At 41.4% G+C, this 21,793-nt stretch overlaps 1 protein-coding gene across 9 annotated transcripts in view; it reads left to right on the top strand.

The window, feature by feature from the left end:
• The first annotated feature begins 257 nt into the window (after positions 1-257).
• JADE1 (jade family PHD finger 1) overlaps positions 258-21,793 on the top strand; it is a 96,910-nt gene continuing 75,374 nt past the window's right edge. For 2 of the 9 annotated variants that reach the window (XM_061585032.1, XM_061585040.1), the window contains exon 1: positions 510-531. In XM_061585032.1, the coding sequence (XP_061441016.1) occupies positions 525-531 (7 nt within the window). In that variant the 5' untranslated portion in view covers positions 510-524. The other 7 variants (XM_061585033.1, XM_061585037.1, XM_061585039.1 and 4 more) reach the window with 7 other exon arrangements.

The following is a 21,793-nucleotide window of genomic DNA, read 5'->3' as shown; positions in this document are numbered from 1 at the left end:
CTCTTTGCACAGTGTAAATGGAGCATGACATCTTCAGCTAGCAGGGCTACAAAGAGTTAAAAGCAGACAGTTTCCAAGTGCAGTAGTCTCTTTCTGTCGTTCTCTTTGCTTGCCGCCGCCTCCCCACCCTGTTTCTCTCTTCTCTCTCTCGCCCTCCCTTCTAGTTTTGGCAGGGGATTAAAGTAGCTCCCCCCTGTGGCAGCAGTGACCCAGAAATGAGTTTGATTCACAGAGTCCTTCCTCCATAACAAGTAAAAACGTCAGTCAGAGTGAGAGAGTCTCTCTCTCTGTATATGTGTATGTGTGTGTGTGTGTGTCTGAAGGGAGCCACAATCTGCTCCCACTCTCCAGTGCTTGTCTGAACTCATGAGGCAGCACAGACCCCTCCGTGCAGAGCAACTCCAACCTCACTGGCAACCATCACAGCAGCAACAGCAGCAGGTAACTGTGGCCAGGCAGGGCTTTACGCTCTCCTCCTCTCCGTCCGTCGCCGCAGAACAAGCCGCCTTGCACAGCCATATTTGATGTGTGGTGGGGTGTTTTTTTTTTGATTGCTTAGCTTTGGAGTTCTCCAGAAGCAGCTAGAGAGCAATTTAATGCCGAAGGTCGCTGCCTAGTGGAAATAATATAGTACGTCATTAATATGGCGCCAAAAGATTTGCTTCTTGATAGGGAGCAAAAAGGGGAGGCAGTTGAGTTGCAGCTTCACTATCCCATAAGCAACTTGTACATTGCTGGGGAGGAACGGGGTGGGGGCAAGGGGAGGAGAAAAATCGGCGATAATTTTGGAGCGTTAGAGAGCCGATCCGAATGGGTTGCGCCGGGGGGGGGGAGTTAAGGGCTGGCTACATTTTTTTAAATGTCGCTGCAGACTTTGCTTCTGCCAAACGAGCTTTTAAAGGTGAAGTACATCAATGAACCCAGTTGTGGAGTTGTTGGCTCTCCCCTCCCCCTCCTGTTTTAGGTGTTATTTTGTTGTGCCTCCATAGACTTTTGCTTTAGTTTTCTTTGTCGGTAAGGTAGGAGGCGGGCTCCCCTAAAGCGCATCCATGCTGGCTGATAGATCAGCCCTACTCGGAAAGTGCAAAGCATTGTAACAACTTGGGAGACAGATGGCAGCGGCAGAGCGCAGGTCCTTTTTAGATAGATCTCTCGAGGGGGGAAGGGTAGTCACGGAACCAGGAGCTGTCGCCGTGTCACCCACATGTTCAAAATATCCATTGCATTAATTCAAGGGCAGGGAGTGTATGGAGGGAGAAAGGGAGCAAAAACATAGTTTACCAAATAAATGCACTCTCCCTCAACAAACTGAATTTCGGTTTTCATTTGAACGGAAAGTATATAACGGCTGGATGGACAGAAATCTTTATTTTACAGGCTTGATGAACTTGGTGCAGCAGAGGCATTGTATAGTGCTGGCAATGAGCATTTTATTTGCGCGGGGGGGGGACCTCAGGCATGAGGGTGTCTGGATCCGTTTTTGAAAAATAACAACCCGAAGCGTGCGGTCTTTATCCCCGATCGCGGGAGCAAGTTGTAACACCCTGAAAGTGCACGTGTGTAGGCAAGTGTGAGCGTATGGATATCAGTGAAACAAGGGGTGTGTGGTATGTGTATTAGTGTCGGGGCTTGTTGTTCGACTGCTGTTCTGCTGGGTGGCAGCAGATTCTCTCGGTGCTCAACGCTGCTGCTGCTGGCGTGGATGATTAATGCGGAGAAAGGATGGAATGTGGAATGTTGTCCTGGGATTCGAATCTCTTTAGAACAGCCTCATTTGCTACATGCGTCGACTACTCCCCCTCCCCCTTAAGGAGGCGGGCCTTTCTCGCTGGGCTGCGAGTGGAGACTAAGAAGCCCGGGCGGCGGGCAGGCAGGTGCACGGCGTCAGCAAAAGCCCCCTGAACTTCTCCATTCTTCTAAGGCAATCTCACCCCTCCCCATTTGCGTTGGGGAGCTTAAATGCATGCACGGTTGCTGTGCAGCTGCAAACGCTCGCAGGTGGTGGGTGCAAACTTCTCAAAGCGTTCTCTGCCCTCAATTTCCCTCTGTACGGAATTGAAGCGGAGTAGTGAGGCGCGGGACCGGTGGGCTTCTCAAGGGGCCGCTACGGGTGTTCGTTGGCGCCTTAATCCCCCCTTCCCAACGCCATCCGGCAAAACCTTAAGGTGCTAGGCGCAATGGTTATGTAAGAATTCATTGGAGAAACGTCATTAGGTGTATTCAGTTATAGGGGAGGGGAGCCGCTAAATATCCCGCCAGATGTGTTAATGTATGGAATAGCGCAGATAAGACTAATAGGACACTGCAAGGAGGGCGTAAGTCTACGAGGTTCGAGGGTTGTGAAGAGCCGTTCCCCTCCGCATCAAGGCAAAGAAAAATGGGTGTAGGTGGTGGTGTTTTCAAATAACCGCATCGGCCCGTCCTCCGTTTCCAAACCCCTACCCCGTCTCCAGTAGGAGGGGAGGGAGGAGAATGCAGCTGAGGCGATCGTGCCTCCCCCTGCTGAAATTAGACAAAGCCGCCCCGGTGCTTCTCTCTTTGCCCATCTTAGATTTTTTTTTTGTCACTTCCCATCTTCAATCTTTGCAAGATGTTCAAAGCGTAGGAGGGTTTTCGTCTCGATCCCCCCTCCCTCTGATGCACCCTTTGCGCTGGGGATTGGTATTGTGCCTTTTCCTCTCCGTCTTCTCTCCAGTGGGTGGGGGCCAGAGGGCGTTTGTTTGTTTGCAACCGCCTGCTGGATGGTTTCCTGTGACAAGAGGTGATACAGTTTCCAGAACTGTCGAGTGGGAGGAGAGAGAAGAGGAGGAGGGAGAGGCACGCGGGGAGGTAGGCAGGGCAAGCAGCTCTTCCAAGGCTTCCCTTGATCCACTAAACCTCCCCTCCCTCGTTCCTTCCCCAGACATTACAACATGGAGATCAGGGGGAAGGAAAGCGGGCACTCGGGAGGGTTGCATGGCCGCTTTGAGCGCGACGAGAGGCGGATTTGGGAGAGAGCGAGGGAGCGGCGCCGGGAGCCCCAAGTTTGATTTGCAGCCGAGGCTGAGCTGATTGGTGCAGCTGGGAGGAGAGGGCGGAGCGGAAAGAGCGAGCACGGAGGACGGGACGAGGAGGGCTAGTATGTTTCAGATGGAGAGGGAGCGATGCGCTTTGGATGTGGCTGCTGCTTAAGAAAGTGCCAGCGTCGCCCTCTCCTCCGTGAGCTTCAGTTCATTGGCCGCCCTCTTGACTTAAACGTTCTTCCAACACGCTGCCCGGTTCCCCTCCCTCGCGGTAGTGCCTGCAATCCTCCCCCCGCCGATTAGATTGCAAAAGCGGTCGACAAATGACTGCTGCCTTACGTGGATTAAGGAAATGGGTGGGCGGGTTCAGGAGACATGGCTCTGCCTTCTTAGCAGCTGTTGGCCTGGAAGACTGAAGACCGGAACGTTTGAAAGAATGTGAGGGAAATAATAGGGCTGGGCTTTTAAAATCAAGCCCTCCTTGGGATACCGTGTTGTGAGGGAAAAAGAAGAAGCTATACACGCAATTTGAAAGTAAAATTCTTTTGTTCCCCAAAAAGTCTCCTTTCCAACTAAATCCATGCTGGAGGTGACTCCAGTGGTGCCAATAGGATTTCCTGGGCTGGGTACACTGTATGCAGATTGGCCCCCCTACTTTCCCATGTTCCTGCGATCTATTGGCAAGAACTGCTGCTTATGTACATATATTATCAACATGAACAGTTATTTTGAAACCACAGTCTTGATTTAAGATGTATTTATTTAACAGATTTTTAATCTACCTTTCACATTTCCAGGCCTCATAAGGCATTTTACAACAGTTATAAATAGTTCAAAAACAATAATTATATAATTAAAATGACATTTAAACATTAAAATAACAATAAAAAGACAGGAGCAGTTTAAAAAGTTGTTCAGCTTGGCGGAACAAACTCTCAGCCTAACCTACTTCACAGGGTTGTTGGAAAAATAAAAGGGAGAAGAAACAGGTAGAAAAGCAAGGTGCAAATGTATCATGTCATATTCGTGAACCATGTAGTGAAGGTGAAAAAACATGAGCAAAGGTAACCCCCCGTTTGCTTTAACTGCAGCATTCCACAGTTATGATATTGTACAGCAAAATACCAAACAAAGCTCACAAAACTTGCCAACGCACACAAATCATTCATTCATTGGCGATCACTCATGGCCAAGTAAGATTGTCTTCCAGGGTAAGGTCTTTAACAGTGGGTCTGTAAGTGACTGTGGAGGCCAATTCTGGATTCACACAACCTCCTGTAGGTTTCCAGATGGAAGATGGTCATGATGAGGATTTGCTTGACGTGCCTTCCGCTAGCTCGTTTGTCCTTTTCGCCCTGTACCTGTGTTTTTCAAAGTCCATAGCACCTTTGATAATGGCCGACGTCCAATTGGGATGCTCATGGGCCAAGGCTTCCCAGTTCTCTATGCTTACGTTACATTTTTTTAGATTAGCTTTGAGAACATCTTTAAACCTTTTTTGCTGTCCACCAATATTCCACTTTCCATCCTTAAGTTGGGAGTAAAGTAGCTGCTTTGGAAGATGGTGATCAGGCATTTGAACAACATGGCCGGTCCAGCGAAGTTGATGTTGGAGGATCATTGTTTCAACACTGGTGGTCTTTGCTTCTTCCAATACGCTAACATTAGTCTGCCTATCTTCCCAAGTAATTTGCAGAATTTTCCGGAGGCAGCGTTGGTGGAATCTTTCAAGAAGTTGGGAGTGGCATTTATAGATGGTCCATGTTTCACAGGCATACAGTAAGGTCGGTAGTACAATGGCTTTGTAAATAAGCATTTTGGTCTCCCTGCGAATATCCCGATCCTCGAATACTCTACGCTTCATTTGGGAGAATGGGGCACTCGCAGAGCTCAGACGATGCTGAATTTCATTGTCGATGTCAGCTTTTACAGAGAGATGACTGCCAAGATAAGAAAAGTGATCGACATTCTCCAGCGTCGCACCATTAAGCTGGATTGATGATGCTACAGAGGGATTGGTTCGCACTTGCTGATGAAGCACTTTGGTTTTTTTGATGTTAAGCTAGAGGCCAAGCTTTTCATATGCTTCTGCAAAGACATTTAGGATAGTTTGAAGATCTTCCTCAAAATGTGCAGAGACTACATTATCATCTGCATATTGAAGTTCTATGACAGAGGTTGTAATTACCTTACTTTTTGCTTTCAGCCTACTGAGATTAAAAAGCTTTCCATCTGTTCGATATGTGATTTCCACGCCAGTGGGAAGATTCCCCTAAACAAGGTGTAGAATCGTGGCAATGAAAATAGCAAATAAGGTTGGAGCAATGACACATCCCTGTTTGATGCCTGATCCCACTTTGAATGGATCACTTTGAGAGCCATTGTTATCCAAAATTGTTGCCGTCATGGAGGACTTGCAAAATAAAACATATTTATCAGGGCATCCAATTCTCAGAAGGATGGTCCAGAGAGCAGTTCGATTTACAGTATCAAAGGCCTTAGTCAGATCAATAAACGCCATATACAGAGGTCGGTTTTGCTCCCTGCATTTTTCTTGAAGCTGTTGTGCAGTGAAGATCATGTCCACTGTCTCCCTGGAAGGGCGGAAACCATTTTGGGATTCAGGGAGGAAGTCTTCTGAGATAGGTAGGAGGCAATTTGCGAGGATCCTTGCAAGGATTTTACCTGCGGTAGCTAAAAGAGAGATGCCTCGGTAGTTCCCACAATCTGTTCTATTGTCCTTCTTGAAAAGAGTGATAATTATGGTATTCCTAAAGTCTTCTGGGATCTCCCTCATCCAGATTTTTTCAATGAGCTTGATGAAGTTGTTGTGTAAGTTCAGGCCCACCTTCTTTAAAGACTTCAGCAGGAATCCCATCAGGTCCACTAGCTTTGTTATTCTTCATTTGATTAATGGCTTTACTGATCATCTCTAATTTGTTGTTGTGGGATTTGCGAGAAGACCTCATCAGCCACAATAGAGTTACGATTAAGGAGGTCGTGGTAATGCTCTTTCCAACGCAGTGCAATAGCCTCTCTGTCCTTTAGAAGTTTGGAACCATCTATTGAACGTGAGGGATTTGTGCCCTAATTTGTTGGTCCGTAGATGGCCTTTGTGGCATTAAAAAGGCCCATTCATCATGAGCATCTGCAAAATGCTGGATTTCTTGAGCTTTCTTTATCCACCAGGCGTTCTTAAGTTCTCTAGTTCTTCTTTGGACCTCAGCCTTTGCACTGGCTTAGATGTTTTTCTTAGCAGCACAGTTAATGTCTTTGCCATATCTGGAAGGCTTTCCTTTTCTTGTCGATGATATGTTCAATCTCACTATCATTCTCATCAAACCAGTCCTGATATTTCTTAGTTTGGTATCCAATAGTTTGTTCACATGCTGCAATAATGGAAGTCTTTAGTTTAATCCAGTATTCCTCAACGTTTTCAGGGAGTTCTGTAGGTAGATGTTTCTTGAGAGTTGTTTGAAAGCAAGCTCGCTTAATAGGATCTTGAAGGGCGTGGATGTTCATTTTACGCCTTGGTTTTCTTCCTTGGAGCCTATGTTGAGGAACAATATTAATGTCCATAGTGGATCGAATTAATTGGTGATCTGTCCAGCAGTCATCAGCACTCGTCATGGCCCTGGTGAGGAGTACATCACGACGATCTCTGGCACGGACAATTACGTAATCCAGGAGATGCCAGTGCTTCGACTGAGGGTGCTTCCATGTTGTTTTAAATTTATCTTTCTGGCGGAAGAGTGTGTTTGTAATAACAAGATTATGCTCTGCACATTTAGTCAGAAGTAAAATTCCATTCAGGTTGCTATTGCCAACTCCTTTCCCAATGGTTTCTGGCCATAAATCAAAATCACGCCCAACTATTGCATTGAAATCGCCCAGGAAGATAATTTTATCCTCCTTAGGTATCTCTTATAACATGGTGTCCAGCTAGGTATAAAAATTTTCCTTGATGTCTTCATCAGCATCTAATGTTGGTGCATAAGCACTTAGAATAGTTGCCTGCTGGTTTTTGGTAAGTTTTAATTGGAGAGTTGAGAGTCGTTCATTAATGGCAGTAGGAAGTTCTGACAAGAGCTTCACAAGATCATTTTTAATAGCAAAGCCAACTCCATGTATTGGTTGTTCTTGTTCAGGCAGTCCTTTCCAGAAGAAGGTGTAACCTCCTTTTTCTTTCTTCAATTGTCCCTCTCCTGCTCTTCGAATTTCTTGGAGTGCTGCTATGTCAATTTTAAAATGTCTCAACTCCCTCGCAATGATGGCAGTCCTGCTTTTAGGACGCTCACTATCTGTATTGTCCAGCAATGTTCGTATATTCCATGTTCCAAAGTTCATTTGTCTTTTGCGACCACTAAGTGGTGACCCCACTGGACGTGGTGATCCAGTCAGGGAGAGAGATGAGGAAGACTATGTTTAGGGCACCTTTTTTAGCCCCCTCCCCCATAGGGGTGAGCAGAGTGGATCCTGAATAGGACTGCTCAGTTGTGAATACAGCTGCCGAACTACTCAACTGCCTCGGTCCTTAAGCCAGGACAACTGAGTCTGTATCCACTGCCCATGTGCCGGTCCATGACTAGGGGCTTCTGGATTTCACAGTCCTGCCCCTATTGCCATTTGCTGATCGCCATGGGACTTTTGGTTTGGTTTGGTTGGTTGGAAGATGCCTGTGTGTGAATTTGTTTTATGTGGGGAGATCGGTGCATGACGATCAACACACAATCTTGACAGAAAAAGGCTTTGATCCAATGGCATTGATACCATGATAATTGGACGTCTTTTATCTGCTGCAGCCTTCATCCGCCTTCACAGCCGTTGTAACATACACATTGTTATCCTCCACCTGTTCTGCCGTTGAGGACTTTCTTGGATCGTTCTTTGTCTGGTTCCTCTCCCTTGACTTTACCGCCATGGGTGACCCTGCTGGGAGTACATGACTCCTGACAGCATCGCTCACAGGGTTCATTGGAACACTCAAGCCCACTCACCACTGCAAGGTGACGATCCAGCGAGGGGGCACACGAATATACTCTTAAGCATGTAAAAGTGGGCAGGCAGGCATACTTGCTCCTGCAAGCTATAAACTTACTCAACTTGTGATGTGCAGACAAGCATGAAAAGGCAGCTATTTTCAGGATTTGCAAGGGGTTCTGGATATTGCCTAGAGATCAACAAATTCCTTGTCAATCACAACTCTGACTCCATTTATTGGCTAAAAACCTGAAAGGGAGGGGATTGGAGCAGCCAGCTGGCTACAGAAGTTGTGGGTGGGGGGCTGACATGTTGGGTGTATATCCCTTCATTCAGAGCAGTTAGTAACTTAACTCATTTTTTTTAAATGAAAGCTAAGAGTCTGGGGCCCATAGTGACCCAGGGCCTGGGAGAAATGAACCCTTTTATCCATCTGTTGGTGGCCGTTGGTGAATCCTTGGGGTAAGGCATGTTAACAGATACAGCATGTTTACAAAGTTAACCACTTTAGATTTCTTGGGGTCTTCATTACAGACTAACAGCAACAACACCACATAGGTGTTGTGAGCTCGCATACACAGACTTTTTTGTGTTTCCACTAAAATTGGCGATAGGGGGTATCACTTAACATGATTGACAATCTTTATAACTCGTTAACACCCTTGCAGTGCTCAAAAGCAGGGTAGTTTGCCTCTTTTTTCAGAGCATTGTTATTGATCAGGTGAGGGTTCTTGCCTGTGTTTGAGATCATATTACAGTAGTTACCACAGATTAATGTGGGGTAGAATGGTTTGATCTTGAGTTTGTGACCTTATAGTGTGTGTGTTTAAATCTTTTTCTCCACCACTATTAATTTTAATACAATATATGTAATCTGTTATATTTTTGGATTTATTCATCAGATACTAAGGGACATAATTTTGAGACATAATTTGATTGAATTAGATTTTTCAATGATTGTCATTACTTCTGCATAGACCTACATACAATTGCACTCTACATCCATTCGGCTAAGTACTTAAAAACATGTATTAGAATGTGCAGCCTATTACTGCAATAACAACCTCTTAATTCTGTTTCCCGTGGCATAACTATGATATGGCTTAGCTCCTTTTGAAAACGATCACCCTCTCTTAAATACCTTGTCCAGAGTTGAACTTATTTTTCCATTTTAATTGTTTTATGTACTAAAATATGCCCTCTTCCTAGAAGATCTTCCACTCTGTGGGATATTATTCTGCACAGCAAGAGGTATGCATCATAGTGACAGGAGTCTCCCTCCAGCTGCAGATTCCAGTTCAGCTTTTTAAACTTATTAACACATATGCTTTAAATAAAATAATAAAAAACCCTTTCCCTCACAGCAGCAGATTTCCCTTCCAGCTTCTCTGGTTTCATTCCCAGGGTGCAGAACTATTACGTAGCAAAATTTAGCACCCTCTTAATGCTCACTGCTGCTACATTAAGCTGCTGAAATGGATTCAGGTGACATCTTCCTGCATGCTTAAGTTGCCAAATAAATCTGTGTGAGAGATACATTTAGCTAGACCCATGTTGTCCAATTTATTGCTGCCAGAATCCTCGACAGCTGCTAAAACGTGAGGCTGGTTGGCCCCTTCATGGTGGCTTAAGTAGCTACAAAGGTACAGATTTAATCTGAAGTATCTTTTTAATAAATATACATTTTGCATTGGTGCAAAATTAACAGAAAAAATCCTGATTTATTTGCATGTAACTGAAAGGCAGCTTCCGTCCATTACTTTGTGGCTTCCATGTGTTTCATGGTGCACTTCTTAACACATATACAAAAAGAAAAAGTAAAAGTTTGAAATGATCTCTGGCATAGAAGTGCTAATGAGGTCTTGATGTAGCCAATATAGTATCAGTTAAGGGGTATTTTGGAGAAAAGCTATTTTTTCCCATTCTTTCTTCAGGGTGTGCATTTGCATTCTCCTTGTGCTGTCTCTGTAGTGGTTCTGTGCAGTTTATTATAGTTGTACCCGTTAACACCGTTATAGTTAATGATCTGTCAAAACTGGAATTATAAATCCTGTTTACACAGGGGTTTATGGAAGTCATTAGAAGTACTCTGGAAGGAAACTGGAGTTATAAAAGCTTTGACCTGGGGATGCACATTTAATGTCCATATAAAAATCTTTTTCTCTTCAGCCATTAAAATAATAATTGTCGCCACTTTCAAACTACATTTTCTCCACATGCTGCTGTTCAACTTTATCAGCCTATGCTAATATATATTGATACTGTCTGAATATTGATATTCTTAGGAAGTGAAAAAAATTGAATCTACCTTTTTTATTGTGTTTAATTTTACACAGCAATACCTACATTTCTGTTTAGTGGAAATATATGAATATGGCCTGATGTTGAATCTATGTTGATATTGTTTATATAGTGACATCATTGTCCCTCTTTGACACCTGCACTAATTAATTCACTTTTAAAACTTCTAACCAGGCTTTTTATGCTTTTAGTGTTGCTTTTCCCCTGCTTTCCTCTCTAAGCCTTCTAAACAGTGCTATGTTTGGATGATCATATCTTTGCTTGACAAGCTGAGAATCACCCCCTTCCCATAGTGAGCAAACAAACCAGGAAGTCCTAGTAATTAAAACAGTTTACCATTTAGTCTACCCCAAGAAAAAAATGGCTATCAGCTTTGGAACAAGCCAAGATACTAAATGTGAAGTTGGTTTAATAACCTGGCTTGTTCCAAAGTTGGTAGCTGTAGTTTCTCTTTTTGGATTTGAATTAGAAGCTTCAAATATTTTAACTTTGTATTTTTATTGTAACTTTGTATTTTAACTCTGCTGTTCACCGCCCAGAGTGCTATTCGCTATGGGCGGTCTATAAATAAAATAAAATAAAATAAAATAAATAAATAAATAAAAAATAAATATGACTTTTGCACAGGGAAAAAAGGATTCTTATACAGAGATTTGTTGTTGTTGTTATGTGCCTTCAAGTTGATCACGACTTGTGGTGACCCTATGAATCAACGACCTCCAATAGCATTTGTCGTGAACCACCCTGTTCAGATCTTGTAAGTTCAGGTCTGTGGCTTCCTTGATGGAATCAATCCATCTCTTGTTTGGCCTTCCTCTTTTTCTACACTCTTTTGTTTTCCCCAGCATTATTGTCTTTTCTAGTGAATCATGTCTTCTCATTATGTGTCCAAAGTATGATAACCTCGTTTTCATCATTTTAACTTCTAGTGACAGTTCTGGTTTAATTTGTTCTGACACCCAATTATTTGTCTTTTTCACAGTCTATGGTATGCAGAAAGCTGTCCTCCAACACCACATTTCAAATGAGTTGATTTTTCTCTTATCCGTATTTTCACTGTCCAACTTTCACATCCATACATAGAGATCGGGAACACCATGATCCTGACTTTAGTGTTCAGTGATACATCTTTGCATTTGAGGACCTTTTCTAGTTCTCTCATAGCTATCCTCCCCAGTCCTAGCCAGAGATATGACCATCCAAACCAGCTCACCGAGAAGTTATAAGCCTTAGTGAGTTGTCACTTTCAAAATAAGTTAATTACAGACTAAGGGATATAATAGGCAAAGTGACTGCTCCCAGCACTGAGCTCTTGGGAGGAAAAAAAGTATCAAAATGTAGGTTGAGTTAGTGAAGTGATATTTTAACTCCCCCCCCCAATACTTGTAGGCTTGTATGGGTGTTGCATTTTTGAAAAATAACCAATTCAAGGTGGCTTTGAAATGTATCAGCCAAAAGGTAAGCAGCTGTGTACAGGCTATATTCATCTATGGAGGGCAGACTGATGGGGGGGAAAGTGAGAAGGCTGGATGGATATGACATAGAAATGTTAACGTTGGAAACAGGCAAATACTCATTTTGTTAGGCTGATTAGAATATTTCCCAATGTGTGCTCATTTGTGCTAACCATGTCTTGATTTCATTTGCTGCTTTGTAGAAGCATAGGATGCGGCCTTAAATAGATAGTATCATTTGTCCAACTAGCCTGTACTGTCTTCTCTGGCTGTCAGCAGCTCCCCAAAAATCTCATGCAGTCGTCTTTCCCAGCACTGCTATCTAAGATCCTTTAACTCAGAGATGGGGAGGCTACGGCCCTTCAGATGTTGTTGGACCACAACTCTTGTCATCCTCAGCCAGCTTGACCAGTGGTGAGGGATGATGGGAGTTGTAGTATATCTGCAGTATAGTCATTTTAATCTTGTTTGCCAGTTCTGGAGGCAAGTGGAACTCTCTGGGGAAAATATTAAACCATGTTTGTTCATATTCCCGATCTGATGGGGAAACTTATGAATAGGAGCCTGGATAATTTAACAGCTGACTCCTGCAACAATTTATTGTTAAATTGTCAGACTGTTCCCACAGTTTGTCAGTGATCTGAACTGTCTAACTAAACTAAACTTGGTCTCTTCATCATATGTTATTGATGGTTCAGCAAAGCTTCCTAAATTCTTAACCATCAATAATACTTTGAAGAAATGCAAAGTTTAACATATTCAGAATGTTCTGTGGGAGTTGAGTTACCCATTCAGAAATATGATGCCTTGTAGTCCTTCTTGGAACAAACAGATTGCTGGCTGCATAAATATTTTCCAGCTTAAAAATCCCTGCATATACAGCAAGTAAACCATGGAGAAGGTTACAGGAGGAGGTGTGTTTTTTAAAAACGTGGAGACTAGCATTCATTGGTGTGTTGGTTTATCCCCATTTTCTTTGTAGTTGACATCTTTTTGTTTGTTTAAACAAAATGTTATAAAGTTTAGACAGTGTAAAACACCCCAAAGAAAATTTATATTGAGAAATTCTGTTTTCAGGGGCTAGAATGACGCCTTTTGGCTATCATGGATGGGCAATGCATTTCTACCAATCAGATTTTAAGCAGCAATCTTTCCATATATATCACAGGCAGAGACGTTAGAGATTGTTAGACTAATACAGTGCTTTACTTGATTGAAACTAAAACCTTAGTGCCTATTATATTATAGGATCTGTCTGCACATAGCAAGCTGCCTTATGCTGACTCCATCCAGCTCAGTTTTTCCATCCAGCTCAGTAACTCTCTACACTGACTGACAGTGGTTCTTCAGGGTTTTAGGTGCGAGACCTTCTTAGCCCTATCTGGATATTGAACTGGATACCTTCTCTATGCAAAGCAGATGCTGTACCACTCAGCTACGGCCCTTACACATACTCAACACATGCGAAAGAAGACAGTAGTTCTCAGGTCTGCACTTAGGAAGCTGTCTTGCACTCAGTCAGACAATCTATCTAGCTCAGAGCCGGTGTGGTGTAGTGGTTAAGGTGTTGGACTATGACCTGGGAGATCAGGGTTCGAATCCTCACATAGCCATGAAGCTCACTGGGTGACCTTGGGCCAGTCACTGCCTCTCAGCCTTATGAAAACCCTATACATAGGGTCGCTGTGAGTCGGAATTGACTTGAAGGCAGTACATTTACATTTAGCTCACTACTGTCATAACTGGATGGCAGCGACAAGAGTCTTTTCCACTCTTACCGAGGATCTTTTCCTTGTAGTGAGTGAGCTCTGCCACTGAGCCATGGCCCTTGCTAAACATGGTGTTGTTTAGAATTTTCATTTAATATAATGATATGGCAATACCTTGGTGAAGACTGGCAGCCTACCAAGATATTATACAGCCACAAGAGTGGTTGATTCCGACTTATGGTGACCCTATGAATAGGGTTTTCATGGGAAGCGGTATTCAGAGGTGGTTTACCATTGCCTTCCCTCAAGGCTGAGAGGCAGTGACTGGACCAAGGTCACCCAGTGAACGTCATGGCTGTGTGGGGATTTGAACCCTGGTCTCCCAGGTCGACTTGAAGGCAGTCCATTTCCATTTATAGGAAACATCAGAATGGCATGGGGGGTATTTTCAATTTAACATTGCAGAATGCAAAAATTTCATGCTGACTATAGCATACAGCCACTCTTGTGGCTGTATAATATCTTGGTAGGCTGTCATTCTTCACTAAGATAATTGCCATATCATTACATTAAATGAAGCTCATTTCAAAACAAAACCTTACGAAATTTATAGTCCTGAACTCAAAAACACTTGCTTAACAACCCTCTAAATTTTCATGGCAATACACAAAACAGAGAGAATCGAGAGTTCAAAGTGTAAAAAGAGAGGAAAAAATCCGGACCTCGTTTGGACTTTTTTCTGCCAGTTCTCATAATTTGTTGAAATTAATTAAAAATCAGCCATGTTCACAGAGTACCCGTAATCCTATTACTGATCTTGCCCCATACTTTAACCTTCATCTTCTAACTTTTAACTTTTAAAAGTTAAAAAAAATGCCTGATTTTTTATTAATTTAAGAAATTTTTGCTTGAACGCAATGAGAGTGTTGGGCATGCTCAGTAAGAACCAACTGTCAGTGTTCTAAAAACCAGACTCACAGCTGCTGGGCTTGCCTAATCGGGGCCACACCCACACCAGACTTTGATTTCATGTGAGACAGTCATGGCTTCCCTCAAACAATCCTGGTAAGTATAGTTTGTGAAGGATGCTGAGAGGAGACTCCTATTTCCCTGACAGAGCTCCGGGGGCCAGAGTGGTTTAATAGTCAGCCACTCTGTTTGAAACTCTGTGAGAGGAACAGGGCATCTCCTAGCAACTGTCAGCACCCTTCACTAAGTACACTTCCCAGGATTCTTTGAGAGAAGCCATGACTGCCTAAAGTGCAATAAAGGTCTGGTGTGGATGTGGCCAGTGATAGCTTTGGTTTAAGTTTGGGTGAGAGGCTACATGTGCCTGCTGTAGAATAAAAAGGTAGGGGAAACAATGAAAAACAATACTGTTCAAAATATTTTTCTTTTGGAAAGGAAAGGGGGTTTCCCCTCTGTACACTGAACACTGCCTAATCTCCTCCCATCTTCCTTCCCTCCCCCTCCCCTCCCTCCCCTTCCTGTCCTCTTCCTCCTTTCCCTGCCTCTGGTCAGTTTCACCTATCCTAAGCATGATTGCACAGGAGTAAATCCCACTGAACTCAAAAATCATATGATCAAACCTGACCTTCCCTCCTATCCCTTCCCTCTTGCCCCTTCACTCCCCCTTCATTCACCCTTCCCTTCCAATCCCCTCCTTCCCCTCTTCCTCTCCCATGGTCAGTTTTACCTATCCTAAGCATGATTGTATGGGAATAAATTCCACCAAACTCAAGCATTCAAATGATCATACCTGCCTTCCCCCTCCCTCTTCCCTAACATCACCTCCCTTTTGCCCATTCCCTCTTCCTTCCTTCCCCTCCAATCCCTTCCCCTCACCGTCCTTTTGCTCCCCTCTCTCCCCTTTCTTCTTTCCTCCACTCTACCCTCCTCTTCCTCCTCCCCCAAGGTCAGTTTTACCTCTCCTAGCCAGGATTGCACCAGAGTGAATCCCACTGAACTCAGTAAGTATGGAAATGATCAGACCTGCTTTTCCCCTCCTTCCCCTCTCCTCTCCCTTACTCCTCCTTTCTTCCCCTCCCCTCTTCCTCCTCCTTCCTCTCTTGCCCACTCCAGGCCTCCTTCCTCATGGTCAGTTTTACCTATCCTAAGCATGATTACATGGGAGTAAATCCCACTGAACTCAATAAACATGCAAATGATCAAACCTGCCCTCCCCCTCCTGCCTGTTCCCCTCCCCCTATTCCCCTCCCCAGGTCAGTTTCACTTATCCTTAGCATGATTGCAGGGAAGTAAATCCCAATGAACTCAATAAGCATACAAATGACGAATCCATTCTCAGCAAACTTGCACAGAATCCCATTTCTTTCTTCCGCCTTTTGGTTTAAGAACGTACCTATGGCCCACAGATATTTCTATGAAACTTTAAAAAGCAGGGAAATTGGACAGCTATAATGAATGCACCAGGAGAGCAGGAGACGTGACCTCCCGTCTGGGATTCCAAATTCTTCCAAGATACACAGGAAGTGGATTGGATTGTGAAAGACCAACCCAAATTGTGTTCACATTTGTACAAATTTGTAGGGCAGTACAATATCTCAGAGCCAGTGTGGTGGTTAAGGTGTTGGACTATGACGTGGGAGACCAGGGTTCGGATCCCCACACAGCCATGAAGCTCACTGAGTGACCTTGGGCCAGTCACTGCCTCTCAGCGTCAGAGGAAGGCAGTCGTAAACCACTTCTGAATACCGCTTACCATGAAAACCCTATTCATAGGGTCACCCATAAGTCGGAATTGACTTGAAGGCAGTCCATTTCATTTTCCACAATATAGCAGAGAGGTGGTCAGGTCTCTTGCTCCCCTGGTGCATTCACTATAGCTGCCCAATTTCCCAGCTTTTTAAAGTTTGTTAGAAATATCTGTTGGCTATAGATACGTTCTTAAACTGCAAGGTTTGTTGCCTGTTAGTGAATATGTATATGTGTGTGTGTCCATCTGCACATGTGTGTGCATATGTGAATTTTTTACTGGAATTAAGATATTTAAAAAGCTGCTGCATGTCAAATATGTGCAGTAGCTGGCTATTATGTTAATACTAGCTGCAGTATCTGCTTTCTGTACCCCCTGGATGAAATGTATTAATGGTTCTTTTAAAAATGGAGTTTTTCATCAGTACGATTATATTTCAGCATTTCCCAGAAGTGGACCTTAGCTGCTCTCCAAATTTTGGTACAGCTTGCAGTGTTTTGTCTGTCATTATCATTGATTGCATCATGACCTATCAGTAACTTACCCATCAGTGGGTGAGTTAACAAGAATTCTAGATTTCTGCTTTTTCACACTTCGGTCCATATAATGTTGAGGCACATCCCTTTGGTTGCAAGAGGCTAAAACTGTTAGGTAGAAGCCAGGGCAGCATATTTGGACAAAACCTGCCCGTGTCGTTATCCTATCCCTAGATTCTGTCAACATTTGTACCATGCACCATTGTCGGCTTCTGCACCTTGTGTGGCATACAAATTTCTGAATATTTATTTATTAAATGTATATCCTGCCCTGCCTCCCAGAAGGAGCCCAGGGCGGCAAACAAAAACATTAAAGGCACTCTAAAACAACTTAAAAACAAAACAACTTTAAAAACATCTTAAAACCAAACATCTTAAAAACATCTTTTTTAAAAAACTAGCTTTAAAACCAGCTTAAAAAGCGATTCCAAGACAGATACAGACTGGGATATGATCTCTACTTAAAAGGCTTGTAGGTCTTCAGTAGGCACTGAAAGGATAACAGAAATGGCGCCTAATATTTAAGGGGAGAGAATTCCAAAGTGTTGGTGCCACAACACTGAAGGTCCGCTTCCTGTGTTGTGCAGAATGGACCTCCTGATAAGATGGTATCTCCAGGTGGCCCTCACTTGTAGAGTGGAGTGATAACTGGGTATATAAGGGGTAGGATGACCTTTCAAGTATCCTGGTCCCAAGCTGCATAGGGCTTTGCACACCAACGCCAGAACCTTGAACTGGTCCCAGGCAATGGTATGAAGGCACATAAGGCTAGCTCCCTGCTGAAGCTAAGCAGAGTCCGGTCTGGTTAGTGCCTGGATGGGAGACCGCCTGGGAACCATATGTCCGCCTTGGGTCTCTATCAGGAAAAGAAAGGTGGGGTATAAATGAAATAAATAAATAATAACTTGGTCTGGTATCCACAGTTTCTGATAACAGGGTTCTGTTTACATGCGGCTACATAGCAGCAAGCACAAATATGACTTAAGAGTTAAAGATAATGGGACTATGACTGTTTATAGTGATGTGCATGCTATGAGAAATAATGTATATGATTGTTTATAGTGATGTATGTATTCTTGGGTTGTTTCTGTGTTACAAACATTGTTTCTTTGTTAACATTGGTAATATAAGCATATTGCTCTTCTTCAACATTTATTAGTTAGGCATATTTTCTCTATGCCACTTGACTGTGTCTCTGTGTTGTAAGAGCCAGTGGAGCAGCTTATTAGAAGTTGCCGCTTGTATGAGAATCTAACCAGTTCACTGTCTGAGCACCAGACTAGAAGCAAATCAGCTTGGCAGTTGATTCCTGAAACAGCACCTGGAAGGCGTGCCTTGGGATTTTGCTGCTAATGGCTTGGCCAGCCCTCATTGTCACTGGAACTGAAACATGGCAAGCTAAGCCTCATGAGATTTGATGCATGTCCTAGAGTACTTGTCACTTTAATTCATGCTGAACATGCTTTGCTTCACTTCTTGTGTCATGTTGTTTCCACCTTTTTAGCTCCCTCCATCCTCCCTTTCCTGGCCTATTTTTATGTTGTAACAGCCTCACTGGCTATTTTTATGTTGTAACAGACAGCCTGCATTTATTGCATAATGTAATGCTTTGGAGCATCATCTCTGCTGAAAAGACCTATTAGGATAGAGAGCCTTTTTTGTCGTTCTTTTCTTAATTTATATGCTAGCAATTTCCCCGGTTTATTTGCAAATTCAAAAGTCCTTTGTTTAGCAAAATTTAATTTCCTTTCAATTTCTCTAACTGTCAACATTGACACTTGTTTCTGTAACATTTTAATTTGATTTACAGTAGAAGCTTTAGTTGGATTCTTTTTCAATTCTTCCTCTTTTTGTTTTATTTCTTCCAAGATCAATTGCATTTTCTGTTGTTTCTTCTTTTTTAATTCAGAATTACATTTAATAAAATATCCCCTCATAAATGCTTTACTTGTATCCCAAACAATATTTTCATCTGTTCCTTTATGTAAATTGTGTTAAAAAAACTCTTTTAATTTCTTCTTACATTCCTGCACTATTTTATCATTCTGTAATAAAGATTCATTTAGTCTCCATCTAAATCCAAGATTTTTTTTTTTAAAGTCAATATCACTGGATTATCATCCGAAAAGGTTTTTGGTAACACATCCATCTTGGAAATATCTTTCACTAAATTTTTGGACATCCAAATCATATCAATCCTCGAACATGTTTTATGTCTTTCTGAAAAGTAAGTAAATTCCTTTGCATTGTCATTTATATATCTCCAAGCATCCACCAATTCTAAATTTTCCATCAATTCGAAACAGATCTTCGGCAATTTGCCCTGTGTCTCTTTAATATTTTTCTCAGAAAGTCTATCCATTTTTGGTGAAATTACCCCATTCCAATCACCCATGACACACCAATGATCATATGCAAACTCTGATAGTTTTTCCATAAGTCCAGTATAAAACCTTGTTTTATCTTCATTAGGAGCATAAATGCCCACTATCAAAATTTTTGTACCCTGAATGGTGATTTCAACTCCCACAAATCTGCCGCTATCATCCAATAATATCAATTTAGGAGACAATTGTGAATTAATATAAAGAACCACACCATTTTTTTTTTGAATCCTGCCGAAATAAATTCTTCACCCAAATTTTTACAAATTAAATATTTAGAATCTTTCTTCTTAATATGAGTTTCTTGTAAACAAATTATATCCAATTTTAATTTTTTCAAATAATGAAATACTTTCTTTCTCTTCTGCGACGAATTAGCTCCATTTATATTCCAAGTTAGATATTTGTAATCCATTTTTATTTTATTTTAAAGATACAAGAAGGAGATGAGATGTTGACAGACAATTTAAAAATCCAAAGCGTTTTCCATCAATATTATTCAACTTTGTACAAGTGTCAGGAAATTCCCTCAGAAAAAATAGAAGAGTATATATCCAAACAGAATTTGCCCAAAATTACAGATCTTCAGAGACAAGCTATTAATGGTCCTATTACGTCAAGAGAAATATCTGAGGCTATAAGTAAAATTAAATTAGGAAAGGTGCCAGGACCAGATGGACTATCAGCAATGTATTACAAATGCTTGGAGGAGGAACTTTTACTACCTTTACAGTATGCAATGAATTCTATTTTACAAGAGGGGAAGATACCGGATAGTTGGAAAAATGCCAATATAACATTAATACCTAAAGAGGAGCAGGATTTAACTAAAACAAAAAATTATCGGCCAATATCTTTACTGAATAATGACTATAAAATTTTTACAATGATTTTGGCTGAAAGAATGAAAATAATATTGCAACAATTTATTCAGGAAGATCAAGCGGGGTTTTTACCTAAAAGACAATTACATGATAACGTCAGGAATGTTTTGAATGTGTTGGAATATCTAGAACAACGAAATGACATACAAGCTGCTTTGATTTTCTTGGATGCTGAGAAAGCATTTGATAATTTGAATTGGAAATTTATGTTTAAGGTTCTAGAGCAAATGGACTTTGGAGATAATTTTATAAAATGGATCAGATCGATTTATACATCACAGAAGGCACAGATAATTGTCAATGGGGATTTAACGGACTCATGTGAAATACAAAAGGGTACAAGACAGGGATGTCCATTGTCCCCCCTTCTATTTATTCTGGTTTTAGAAGTGCTGCTTAGAGACATAAGGCAAGACAAAAGGATTTCGGGAATAAAGATAAAAAAAGAGGAATATAAATTGAGAGCATTTGCTGATGACTTGATAATTGTATTAGAAAATCCCTTGGAAGGAATCAAAGTATTGATGGATAAATTAGAAGAATTTGGACCATTAGCAGGATTTAAGATCAATAATCAAAAAACGAAGATGCTGGTGAAAAAATTATCTTTAAGAGATCAAAAAGAGTTAATGGAGAAGGTAGATTTTAAAATAGAAGAAAAAGTGAAATATTTAGGTATCATGACAAATAAAAATTCAAAGTTGTTTCATAATAATTATGAAAAACTATGGACAGAGATTAAGAAAGATTTGTTAAGATGGGATAAATTACAGTTGTCATTAATGGGTAGAATATCTGTAATAAAAATGAATGTATTGCCGAGAATGATGTTTCTATTTCAAACAATACCTGTCATATCCTCTGATCTACCTTTCAAACAATGGCAAAAAGATATTTCTAAATTTGTTTGGCAGGGGAAAAAACCAAGAGTTAAATTTAAATTATTACAAGACACCAAAGAAAGAGGAGGGCTGGGATTACCAAATTTGAGACTTTATTTTGCTGCTTGTTGCTTAGTCTGGATAAAGGAATGGATTCTATTGAGGAATAAAAGATTATTGGATTTGGAGGGTCACAACCTGAAGTGGGGATGGCATGGATATCTATGGTATGATAAAGTAAAAGTTAATGTGGATTTTAATAATCATTTTATAAGACGTCCTTTGTTGAATATATGGAATAAATACAAAACAAGTTTTTTTTAAAAAATACCACTATGTGTTTCAAGTCAAGAAGCATTTTATAGAAGAGAAATGGCTGGAAAAGAGAAATGATTAACTTACCAAGAACTATTAGAAAATGTGCATGGTGAATATATAATGAAAGAGAGAGAACAACTAATAAAGGAAGGATATAGTTCACAATGGTTTGCCTATTTACAATTGTTAGAAAGATTTAAAATGGACAAGAAAATGTATGGATTTGAAATAAATAAATCTGATTTTGAAATAGGTTTGTGTACAAATGATGAATGCATAATTGCAAAAATGTATGAATTTTTATTAAAAATGGACATGGAAGAAGAACAAGTAAAAGAGTGTATGGTTAAGTGGGCAAAAAATTTTGGTTATAATATACAAATGGATCAATGGGAAAATGTGGAAAAAAGGTTTGAAATTTACATTATGCTATAATCTTAAAGACATTTTTTATAAAATGATGTATCGTTGGTATATGACTCCAGAAAAGTTGTCAAAAATGTATAGTAATGTTTCTAATGTATGTTGGAAATGTAAACAACAAGAAGGATCTTTTTATCATGTGGTGGTTGTGTAAACAGGCAAAATTATTTTGGGCACAGATAGGTAGGATGATGCAAAAAATCTT

Source organism: Rhineura floridana, chromosome 9 (genome assembly GCF_030035675.1).
Source record: "Rhineura floridana isolate rRhiFlo1 chromosome 9, rRhiFlo1.hap2, whole genome shotgun sequence".
NCBI lineage: Eukaryota > Metazoa > Chordata > Lepidosauria > Squamata > Rhineuridae > Rhineura > Rhineura floridana.
The sequence above is the reverse complement of the archived record's forward strand: the minus strand, read 5'-3'. Positions and strand labels throughout refer to the sequence as shown.